General features: G+C 38.1%; 1 protein-coding gene across 1 annotated transcript; it reads left to right on the top strand.

Moving 5' to 3' along the window:
* Positions 1 to 2,310: 2,310 nt before the first annotated feature.
* On the top strand, positions 2,311 to 11,734 carry LOC104463345 (integrin alpha-8-like). Its single transcript, XM_010075638.1, has 3 exons — positions 2,311 to 2,409; positions 9,633 to 9,755; positions 10,965 to 11,734. Exons 1-3 carry the CDS (start codon positions 2,362 to 2,364, stop codon positions 11,049 to 11,051), a joined length of 258 nt encoding a protein of 85 aa, XP_010073940.1. The 5' UTR covers positions 2,311 to 2,361; the 3' UTR covers positions 11,052 to 11,734.
* Positions 11,735 to 12,672: the final 938 nt, after the last annotated feature.

The raw sequence follows: 12,672 nt of genomic DNA, 5'->3' as shown, positions 1-12,672 counted from the left end.
TTTACCATGAGGGCAGTCAAACACTGAAATACGTTATTCCTAGGGTTTGTGGAGTCTCCATTCTTGGAGATATTCAAAACTAAACTGGACGTGGACCTTGAGCGTACTGCTCTAGTTCACCCTGCTCTGAGCATGTGGTCGGAGTAGACAATCTCCAGAGGTGCCTTCTAACCTCAGTAGTTCTGTGAAAGCTTTGAGCTGGGTCTTGGTCATTCAGCTGCATCCAAGTTGGCTCCCAGGTTTAGGTTATTCTTATTCCAGGTCATCTTCACAAACAAATCTTTCTCCATCAGTGAAGGAAAGAAACAGTAGCCCATATTATCATGGGTTTTTCTTACCTCAGCTTTTGCTGCACAAAACAGCTGAAAGGGGAGAAGCAATTCTTAGAGGGGGATTATGCCTGTGATGCAACAGGGAATTCCAGAGAAAGACACCACCTAGCAGGGAGGAAAAGAAGTTGAGTAATCACATAGGAACTGAGTCTTGTCAATGGAGCAAAACTCCTAAATGTGTGAGAAGCAGAAGCAAGGAGAGAGAGTTTTGCAGAAAGGGATTTAGGAAGTGACAGTGATGTTCCAAATACACTGGAACGTAAGAAGCCAGTGCCAAAATGAAAGATCGCTTTACCTACAAGGCTCTGTCTGGCCCTAAATCAGTAGTCAAATACTACATTGAATTCTGGTCATCATATTTCAGAAAGGATTGAGACAGGTAGCAAAAATAATTAAGGGCTTCAAAAATATCCTCATGCAAAAGATTAAAATTGTTTACCTCAAGTCTAATGTAAAGGGATATAATAGTTCCTAGTCCTTTGGATGCCAGTAGACATGTTGGCATTTAACTGTCTAATGCTTTTCACAGCATAACAAAGCACTTTCAAAGGAGATCCATGTCATTACCCCAACTTTCCATGGGATGGGATAAACAAGATTAGTTGCACGTAGTGTCACGCAAAATATCCGTTGCAGAAATCCAATTAGAAACTGCTTTGTTGTCTTCCAGACGAACCACTCAGACATCTTTCCTTGGGATAAAAACAAGGAAAAAGAGGACATCGTTCGAGTGCAGGGTCCTCTGTCTCTAACAAAATAACATTCAGTTAAATTGAACTGAATTCAAAGTGAACTGAAAGATTTACTTGATACCTGATTATAGTCTCCAAAACTAACTCCAGTTAGATACCAGTGATGCCAAGAGCTCAACAGGATTCAAAATATGTGTGCCGAAAATATTTGTATCCATTGTAGTAAATGTTGCAATTAAGATTCTTTTAAGGCACATGCACTTTCGTGTCTCAGTGATTATGCCAGTTCATAACAGATTTAGATAGATATTTTTCCAGCATTTAACTTTCATTTCAAAGCAGTTTGCACAAAGTGGGAGATCATTGTCAAGGTCAGAACAGCACAATGAGACAGACAGTTGGTCAGATGTAGTGCGTCAGTGCCTACCTGGCTTCCCAATGAGGTGAAGGCACTAATTAAAAGTCACAGCATGGACTAAATGATGTAGCAGCTTTTTAGTCATCCTGAACCAGGGAATGTAATGCCTAATCTAACCTAATCTAATAATATTTTAGAAATACAAGCAAGTATAAATGAAACACAGAGAACTGACAGAGAGATTTGTCTTGTCTGCACATTTTTGGGTTTGTTGAAATGCTTAATGAGAGCTACATAAGTAGGCAGCCAGTTAAACAATGACGGCTATATAATCCTATTGCAGTTGCACAATTTAGTAAAAAAGCAAGGTGAATTGTTCTGGGTTTTTTTGAGCTCTACTGCAATAGGAAATCAATCACACTCCAAGTGAAGCGCAAAGATGTTTGCTCCTGTTGTTGTTCTTTGATGGGAAAGCACAGCCGTTCCTTTGATGCCATCAGGGAGCTCTACCAGCCTGGTCTCAACATAGGCCTGGAAATCTTCTCAAGATACCCACATTTGTTGTTGGGCTTGCTGAGCAGAGGCAAGGTTTTAAAACATAGACACCCCATAAACCTCCCCCCTGCTTCCAACTCACCAGTCTCCTATTTCAGAGAGAAATATGAGAAACAACTGTATGTGTCTTTCTGCATCTCTAACCCTTCTTCCCCATTTGAACATGTGGTCTCTGTATTTCAGCTTTATGCTGTATTATGTTTGTCTTGTGGACATGTTCAGGTCCCAGGATTGCTGTACCCTTTACCAAAAGAAACCATCTTTTTCTTAGGAAATCAGTGCTCTACATTTTTTCTCTGCTTATTTCTCATAATGCTTTTAAGAATAAACATGTGGTTTAATAATTTCCTTTTTATATATATAATTTCAGAGAAAGAATGATCTCTATACTCTTTCTTCCAATGTGTCCTTCAAAGTTAAGAGCATGCCATATAAAGTGCAACCAGCAAACCTCCCCGAGGGAAGCATAGCAGTAAGTAACTGAAAATTATATCTTTGTGTGAAGCACACATATTTGGTCATTCTCATCGCAGATGTGAAAGTTTTTATAGATTAAAATATTGAGATCAGTCTTTCCTGTGTTTCTAGTGTAAATTCCTGAAATAATACCTAAAGGAAGTACCTCTATTGCTTTCTGTGGAGTTGCTAAAATATGACACTAATTCAATTTTTAAATAATTTCTTGCTGTGTTAAAATGCAGACTGCTTTATTGCAATCAGGGTGGATTTTTCACCCAGAAGAAAACAACAAAACAGTGAAAACAAGTGTCTGCTTACGTTCTTTGGGGTAAAAAAAAATCTGGAGGAAATTTCTATGCAAAATACAAAATCCTGTTTTTGTCAGGTTGAGAGGTCTCACTGTTCTCCCAATCAGCAGTTCTTTCACACAAGCTTATGGATTGTCTACGGCAACTTCTCTCTTATCTGTATGAAGCTTCTTTGATACCCTGATTTTCAGAAAGGTCTGCATGCCTCTCTAGGGTTTCCACCTTGCACATCAAGTGCAAGATGTGAAATTACCTGGTAATTGAGGTGATAGATATTAAAACACTTGCCTTATTTGCAGAACAAGATCTGTATGGCTCTGGGTTATTATATGAAAAATTAATCTTGGAGGCATAAGTTTGATTTAATTGTTTGCTGGTGCCAAAGTATTGAGTTTGGGGAGCAATTTAAAGGAATTTGCTTCTTATGGTGTCTAATACCATGGTTAAAATTCACTTTATTTTTTCATTACTGGTGGAAATAAGTAAAATGTGAGTGCAAAATTTCATTCTAGTGTAAGAGTAATCTAAAATTTGAAGGCTTATTGTTCTCATCTTTATAAAGATTCATCATTTACAGTACTTATTTTAAAAAGTAAGCTCAGTAGAAACTTTTCCAAGTTAAATCCTGGTGTAAATACATCATATCAGTCTGTTGAGATTTAGTAGCAGGGAGCAGAATATATTCTTCTATGGAAAAGCAACACAATAAAACACTTTACAGCTTATGCTGAATATATTTTAGAGGATACAGTCTATAAAGTTTTGTTTTGGACAAACAGAGATTGAATGGTTGATTGATACTTGCTCTGGGAAGACACAAGGTGAAATCTTGGTCCTATACGCCCAGTGACTCCAACTTCTAACGTCAGGAGAACCACGATTTGATGCTTAATGCAGTACTCATCCAGAAAGGTTCAAAGGCTCCAGTCTGACAGATACACTCAGGCTCTTTTTATTTTCTAGCAGCATGTGTTCCATACCAGAAACACATGTTGTGCAGAACTCTGTTGATAGTGGTGCCTTCATCTGGACTGAAGTGCTTTACCCCAGGTGATAGCCTGCTGTTCTCAACAAGTGTCAGATGATCTACCAAATGATCAGATGAGCATTTTATTCTCTTACTCCAGCCAGTATAATGTGTGTTATTTGCTGCAGATGATTTACAGCAAAATGCCTGTAATGGCAACTGTAAAATGTTGAAAAATGATAGCACTTTTATGTCGTTTCATATCTGGACATGGCAGTGGATGCTTGCCAGCTCTACAGCTTGATGTGTTATATGCACAAGCTCTTTTGATGTTCCACTTGCAAGAAGAAATATTTGCTTGAAGTTGGCAATGCTTAATATTTTTGCTCCTTCTGAAAATGATCACTGGTTGCATTTTAAATGTTTCCAAAGGTTTATTTGGAAGTTTATGGTTTTCTTTCAGACAATGCAAGGGTGTAAATGAAATAAAAATGTTAATATTTTAAAATTAATCGTCAAAGGTATGTATTTAATAATTAGCTAACACTTTACAGTTTATATAGTGAAGATAATATAATCTAAAAGAACAGAACATGTCCTTGATTTAATTTATACAATGCTGGATTCCAATTATGCAGACTGATATGTATATTTAATTTTAATTGCATGAGTAATCCCATACACATTGGTAACCTATATGGTCATGTGGTCATATTTGCAGCACTGAGGTCTTTATTTCCATCATCATCATGGAATATAGGTCTATATCTTGAAGAGAGAGTCATGATACACAGATGTGTGAAAGGTTATGTAAATGTAAGAAAATTTGTATCTGTTATAGTAAAACATTAAAGTGAAAATGGCATCTAACAGAAAATTAGCTTGGAACTTAGTGAAGTTAAAACCACTGACATCAAGAAAAGTATTTCTATTAATTTTTATAATCTTGGAGTTACAACTATATATTGTACAACTGGTTGGATTTCCTTGCTATCAGCTGTGTCATTCAAGAGAAAAATTACATTTATTCTTAGAGGTATTAATTATGGTAAGTAATACTGTCCTACTTGATGAATTTCATATGCAAGGTGAAATAGTACTTTTTATTATAAAAGTTAGAATAAGCAGTTCCATTTTAATTGGTGATTCTTGAGCCCCTTTTGGAGTTTAATAAAATGTGATTGCTTTTCTTAAATGTTTGATAGGATCTTCAGAAGGGATGCCTTTAGTCTACACTGTTTGACCAGTGTCCTACAGTGAGAAAAATTAGTTTCAGACTAAGGCTTATAACTTTATTTTAGCTATTACATGGTGATAGCGCTTTCTTTTTACATGTGGTCGTATTCCTTATGTAATATATTTGCACAAACTTTTGTAAAGTGTAAACATAAATGTCAATATTAATTACGACTCCAAGCCCAAGGGACCTTTTACATTCTATTTTGAGCATTTTTTCAGAGCATACAAGAACATCATGCTGCAAAGGTTAGATGGGAACATGTAGGAGTACTTAAAGAGTTCCCGTTTCTCAGACTCTGTAAGCAAAATAACTAAAGATTAGAGGAGGGTCATCATGGGCCATAAAAGTAGTAGCATTAGAATAATAATCAATTTAGCTACTGTTTCTTAAAGTGGCAGATTAAATTATGTAGGAGTTACTTTTATTTTTTAAGGTATGTTTTTTTAAAGGACAAGAGGGAAAAAATAGCTTTGTGAGAATCTCACTAGCAGGAACTGAAATCTGACCCTAGATGCTGGATGTTTGCACCAGCAAACCTAATTTCCATCCATCCACAAAGTCCTGCTGATGAACTGGCAGCTGACCACACATGCTCTTCTCTCCATTGTGCTGCCTTCCCCTGGAATCAAAGAAAATTTTGAAGTTATGTTGAGTATCACCAAAATCAGGAGCAAAAAATGAACTACCAAAATTAGCAGCAAAAAAACCTAATAATTCTTTTATTTACTTGCAGTGTGCTTAACTGTAGCACATTTTAAAAAAGGAAAATAAAAGCCCCCCGTAGAAATACTTTCATGAGCAACAAGTGTCTTTCATGTGGTTTTGAAGTTAAGACTATCAGACAGCATCCATGCTAAGACCAGCTTGGATTTTATTTCCAACAGCAGAAAAAGGCTCTGTTCATAACTCTCTGGTTGGCTTCACCCTCATCTCAGTGCTTGAGCCAGGTGGCATTCCTTCCTTGTCACCCCTTTGCATACAAAAGGTGTGAGAGTTTCAGAAGTGTGGCTCCTCTCACGTCTGAGAGATGTGAGATGTGCTTTTCACCAGCCTGACAGAGAAGCAACCAGTGCTTTCAGTGTTCAGTATAAGAAAGTCTTCCAGCCCTGAACAGAGAGGAAAGCCAATGGGCATCTACAGTGCCAACATGCAACACTTGTGTAAAAATTCCACCTCTTCATATTGGCCACCTCAGATGAAAACAGATAAATCCCCTCCAAAACATTCCCTGGCTCTGATCCTGCAGTACTAAACCTACCACATGGAGAAGAACAGAAATCCAAGCTGAATAATGCAAACTTGTTTTAAATCAAAATCATATGTAAAACTGTTGTGGACAGCATGGGGTGGAGGAGGGACAGTGTTCTGTAGAAATGAGGCAGGCAAAACTGAAGGGATGCTTTGTTTCTTTCTTCCCCTCCAGCTTCTGCCTCAGCTCTGTGGGTGTTCAGGACTTGCAGTGTCAAACTGTTCACCAGGAATTGCATTAGCAGCCCTGCAAGTCTTTGTACAGAGTATAAAAGGAGGCAGCCCAGGGGCATTATATTCTACTGGTAATGCACACAGGCAGGAGTGAGACTGACAACTACACTTAATCATCTGCTCAGGAGATAAATCTTGAGCACTTAGCACAACACTTCCCTTGCTTTCAAAAACCTAAGACAAAGAAGGATTCATGGGTAAAGGGTGTAGGTGACACAAGATGGTTTTAAGATTTCTGCAGGCAAATATTTCATTTGCCATTGTCCTCACTCCCACTACAACAGAAGAGAGATGTGGCAGCTTTGCAGCAGCATTCTGCTTGTTTCAGGATAGACCTAATTTCTGCTGTTTGTTTTACTCATTGCTGATAATCTAAGGATTGTAAACATGATGCTCTTCACTTCTGTAAGTTTATGGTTTTGTGTTTATATTTCAACATTTGTCAGGCTGCATATGAGCTGCAGGAATTACACTGTAAATTGCACTCTACTGTCTGTAAAGGCAGAACAACAGAAAGAAGAATGGAGAGAGGATTATGAACCCATGCAGCACAAGCAAGGCTGAGCACTGCTACACCACTCATTACTGGTTACAGGTGTCATCAGGAAGACCCAGATGTCCTTATCTGGATCCATGCTGATAGGTGCTCTATCCAAAGCTTAACGAAATCCACCATCTCTAATGAAATCGACTGTTTCTGACCTCAATCATGCTTTGAGGTCTGGATTGATCCCACCTAATTTTGAGCAGTGAACTGAAGCACATTAGTTAAGAGTCTAGTTGCTGTGCTCCTGTGCAATCAGTAGGCAGCTGTAGGAGCAATTCAGATCCTAGACAACACCAGGCAGCATCTTAGCTTACCCCTGTCTGAGAGCACTGATGTTCCTGGAGTAGTTGCCTTCGATTGGATGAAAGTGGACTTGGTGCCCAAGGAGACAGCTGTGGTTCAGTCAAATACTGTCTTAAGAAATCTGTAAACAAAACATTTTGTTGTTGCTAAATAAGCACTAGTCTTGCTGAATCTAATGATACAGAGAGCCTATGAAGTTCTGCAGTGGTTAAGAAGCAACCCAAAGGGAGGCTGGGGAAGTGAATGGTATCCCTGCAGTGGCATAGTTGATAATTTGATCACACCAGCAAGATATTGGCTGGGACCCAGGAGTAGGATTTCATGGGCTTTTATATAATTTTAAATTTTATAAATAATTTAAATAATTTTTTCTTGCTTTAATTGGATAGCATATTTATACTTTGCATGTGCTATCTTTTTGAAGTCTTTTAGAGTAATAACTATTTACAGCAGCACCAGAGAATTGTATCATCTGAATGTGTTTGTTAGATCAATGATGGTATGGCCAGCACTGCAAGCACTTAATCTTCAAGGTACAGGTCAATGTGGAAGTGCTAACCCCAGAAGGAGTCTCAGAATTTTCCATGTAACCCTCAGTGTAAGCTTAGGTAGAAGGCAAGTGGTATCCCACATTGAAAGTTTGTCCCTAGTTTAAACTATGATCTGTGTCCCATAACAGTGAGTGATACTGTAAAAAAACATGGGCAACAATAGACCACACCAGACTGCCATCTTTCTAAGTGCTGTGTCAGAGTAGGGGACAGCTGGCTGCACAGAAGAAGTGGAAAGGACCATTCCAAAGTGTCTTCCAACTAAGCGTGACAGTAGCTGGGAGACAGATCTGCTGTTGCTTGCAGAATGAAAAGTCTAGGAAAGTATGCTGATCACGAGAAGGAGAGAGGAAAGGGCTAGATGTTGCAGAAAGGCTGAAATTTGCCATCTTCAAGGAGAAAAGTGAGAGACACAGAAATTGAATTAATTTTGAACTGGACCACAAAGTCGTGTCCAGTCATCAAACTTAGGATGCTATTCCATGAATGGACAAATTAGCATTGTGCGAAATTTCAGGTGCATCAACCAATGAATTAATATTAAAAAAAAAAAAAAAGTTTAAAGAGAATTTGCAACGAGTGCTGATCAGGGACTGAGCAATAGCCAAGAAACTTATTGAGAAGAGTAGATTTCCTAGCTGTACCTTGAGCACTGAAGAGGAAGATCAGTTGAGAATTTGTGTAATCAGTTTGCTTTGCAAATTGATTTCATCTTGTCATGAAGAAAATAACTTTCATCTGTCACATACTTACCCTGTTTAAGGGAGACTAGGAGTAAATGGGAGAGGTCCAACAGAAAACCCCAGAGAGAAATAACTTCCTAAGCTAACAATAAAGAGGAAAGTTTGACAAAAAATAAACTAAAACTGAAGGGACGTAATTGTGGCTGAGGAGCTAAGGAAAGCTCAAACTCATTCTTTCCCACTTGGGAGTGGCAGAGAGAGAACAGATATTCAGTGAGATTGATGAGGAGCCTTCCAAATGGAGTCTGAGAGTGTAGAATAAATTTGGTACAAGTTATGGAAGGGAAAGTGAGGAGGACGTTACTTGTGTGGATGGCCCCAGAAGGCGAAATACAGAAGGGTTATTATTACTCTTTGTCAAGATGAAAGTCTAAAGAGAAACGTTTGCCAAGTCAATTAAAACCTTTGATAACTCATGTTGTACACACCTACTTCTTTCTAGAGCCTCAGACAATGACAGAGAGCATTTCATGCTCATTTCCCATTTAGGTAATAGTCCATATGCTTGGCTTACTTTTGAGGAGCGTAACATCGTACTGTAAATTAGAATTTATCACAAGGACAATGCACTCTGCTTGAGTGTCATTTTTGGACTGCTTAGCTGAAACACAAGTCACAGGAAAAAATGTATACTGGCGTGTCAGCAGAAAATAAAATAAGAATAATGTAGCTGGTATCTATTGTGATTCTAATTAAGAGTTTGGGCTGAAGTCAACCATTGTTTCAGAGTAATTCAGCGTACGTCAGTTATACTGCCTAGGCTGTACCAGCATACACGTGAGTTGAACTTTGTTCCTTGAATTTTCTTGAAGCATCTGCACAGAAGGGTATTTTTCACTACTCAGTATTATGTGAAAATGATTTGTATGTCTGATACAACTTTTGTATATGTACAAATCCCATTTATAGTAATTATCATGAACAAGTGGAAAGGAACTTGCAGTAAAAGAAGCCAAAGTGGGAGAATTTCAAGCAATGTGTGTTTCTAATCTACAAAATGCTATTGAAGGGAACGCTTATAACCTCTGTATTCTACTGTGAGATTTGCTTTACTTGTTTAATTTTTGTTCATCTAATGTATTCTTTTCATTTCAGATCAGAACGTCTGTTATTTGGTCCACTCCAAATGTTTCCTTTGTAATCCCTTTATGGGTTATAATACTAGCAATACTTCTTGGACTACTGGTACTAGCTATGTTGACCCTAGCTTTATGGAAGGTATGTTGTATTATTACTGTTACTGTTGCCTTAAAAAAACCCAGAAAAATACTAGAAGATAATAATGGATAAGAAAAAGAGAGGCTGGAATACTGTGTTCTTTAACAGTTTGGAGCAAAAGCAAGAATACACATGTGTCTTCTTTGTTTTGGCATTTCTGACATGCTAGTGTCACTGACCTTTATGCAGGGAACTTGTTTTCAAAGTCCTCCTTTATTATAAAACTCTGGTTATAAATGGGCATACAGAGTTTGGCTCTGTTTCCCAAGACCTATGATCCTCTTTTTCAGGATGTTTAGGTTTAAAAAGAAGTGACTCTAACTTTGTTTTCTCTGAATACTTCAGGAATTTCCAGTTTTTGTCAGCATGTAACAACACTCCCAGCTTTAAGAATTAATTTTTAGAAGATTTCCTTTTATATTAGTATGTCATATCTTCTGTTTTTAAAGTTTTCTAGTTCTCTGTTGGTCATTACACTCTCTTCAAAAGTTTTAAAAAAGCGACTGGAAACCGCAATGTTACAGGGAGCCAATGTAGCTTTCAGCCATCCTCCCAGTTCCCACTAAAAAAAATAAGTAAAATAATGTCTTTCTTAAGTTGGGATATGGCTCATCTGCCTTGAGCTGCCTAAAGGTTAGGGGTTAGGTGTCCAGTCTATGCTAAATTTCCAGATTCACCTAGTCAATTAACAACAACAGCAAAAAGCTATGTCTAAAACATGAGAAGGTGAGAGGACTTACCTTTTGGTGGTACTTTCCTTTGACCTCTTGTGAAGACTATATAACTTTCAACCAAAAGGGTAACTTTCAGGCAGTTAAAGTCAGGTGAGAGGTCTGTGTACAGCACATATTTCCACCTCTGTTATTATTACTGACTGTCAATCTAAATATCTTTTCTGAATGAATGTCTTGCTAAACAGAATTTAGCAGTTTTCTCATTAGAGTCAGTATCAGCATTCAGACCAAATTTACATCTTCTGCAAAGACAGCTTTCATTTGAATTTTTAAAGCTATACTTCGGAACCCAACGCTTTGCACCTAAAACTTTGATTTTTCAGAGGGAATGGTTCGAATAGAAGCAAAAAACTTCAATCAGCCTGCCATACATTGTGCCCGACCTTTCAGGTTGACTGAGTGAAGAATCAAACTGCAGCTGAGTCTTCCTGTGGTTGTCTTACCATGATGCCTTTGTTTCTGTTGTTTTCTGCAGTGTGGCTTCTTTGACAGAGCTAGACCTCCTCAAGATGACATGGCTGACAGGGAACAACTGACAAATAACAAGACTACTGATGCATAGAGGAAGAGAGTGACAGTTCAAGTCAGAATCCTACCTGAGACTAGAAACACAGTGAGGATTAAATGAAGGATTCCTTCCACCAGTCTTCCTTTGTACCTGCAAGTGACACGGTGGTGTAATCTGATCTATGCAACGTTCTGAGAACATGCCACATGATGGCCACCCTTGCCAAAGAAAGCAGCTTTATCATTGCCTTACAAACATACCACTGAACAGAATGTTTATCCCATATTCCAGTCAGTCTACATTTCAGCAAATGCTTTTGAACACGTGTGGTATACTGAGATGCTTCCAGAACAAGCCCAAATCTCCCAAGGAGAGAATGCCTGCATTGCTGTATTGTCTAGAAGATGGACTAGGACAAAATTTCTGAATGCTACTGTATCATGCCGAATAACTTTGACACCTCCCTAAGAATAAGAACTTCTACGAAATTATGGCTCAGGGAGACAAGCAATATATCAGTACTGTGAAAGTACTTCTGAAAAACAAAGGCAGACTATAGAGAACTTTACAGATGGGGCACAATTATTTATTTTTCCACCTTTTCAGGATAAGTATCTGATATAATAATCAACTTAGATTTTGAGAAGAAAGAAAGAAAAAAAAATAGAAATCGTGTACTTAACTTGCATATAAACAGAAAAGTAAGCCCATTGTACCCACAGAACACATCTTTCTTGGCCACAAGGTGCTTTGCAAAGCAGTGGATTTATGCAACATTTTACAAGATGAGACATATGATAAACAAGTACATGTTGTATGTCTTTCAACCCACAGCTGGCAGTATCACACCCATATACAGTATAGAGCAGGAGATGAGTTACCTTCTCAACCCATTGCTGATGGCTAGCATCTATACAGCTGACATAGGATACAGTCAATTGTGAAACATTGATTTAAATTATCACAGCCACAGTGGTGATATTGAGAAGGCTTGGGGGTTTTTGGCTAGGATAAATTTTCTTTGCCATTACCCTACTACTTTGTTGAAATGGCTTCTTAAAATTGAATGGCTACTGCCATTGCATCTTTTGTTTAATTTGTGCCATAGACCCTAATGCTTTGTTCGCCTAAAGAAATCTTTGCCTTTTTTAAAATTTTATTTTACAGTCTACAAGCTGGCAGCATATTTAAAGTATTGATTCCAGCAAAGTTTAAGGCTGAATGTAATTATTACTTAAGCAAGCAGGGAAGGTGGACAGGATTTGTGTTTATGCAGAAAAATAGGATGCCAGCCAGCCATGCATGAACAAAAAGAAGGACATTCTGAGGTAAAAATATACATTTGGGATTCTTTTTTTTATGGATCAAGGATTCTGAAGAAGAGAGGCTTCATTCTTCCTCTTCTATTAGCAAATAGCCCTTATCTCAGCAGGGCCTCTAAGCTCTGTATCTGTGCAAATTTGTGCCTGAAAGCTTAAGTCTTCCTGTGCTGCCTGTCAGTATGAAATTAACTGTACTGTGTAAACTTCAGGAGAGATTGTTCATTTTCTGAAACCTACCACACTTTCCTTCTGTGCTCCTTTTCCTTCCAATCCATCTCAGCTTCTTAATCAGCAAATGGCCTCATCCATTCTGCCACTGCTTGGCTCCTTTTACATAGCTTCCCTTCTGCTTA

This window comes from Pterocles gutturalis, unplaced genomic scaffold (genome assembly GCF_000699245.1).
Source record: "Pterocles gutturalis isolate BGI_N339 unplaced genomic scaffold, ASM69924v1 scaffold39077, whole genome shotgun sequence".
NCBI classification, from domain to species: Eukaryota; Metazoa; Chordata; class Aves; order Pterocliformes; family Pteroclidae; genus Pterocles; species Pterocles gutturalis.
The sequence above is the reverse complement of the archived record's forward strand: the minus strand, read 5'-3'. Positions and strand labels throughout refer to the sequence as shown.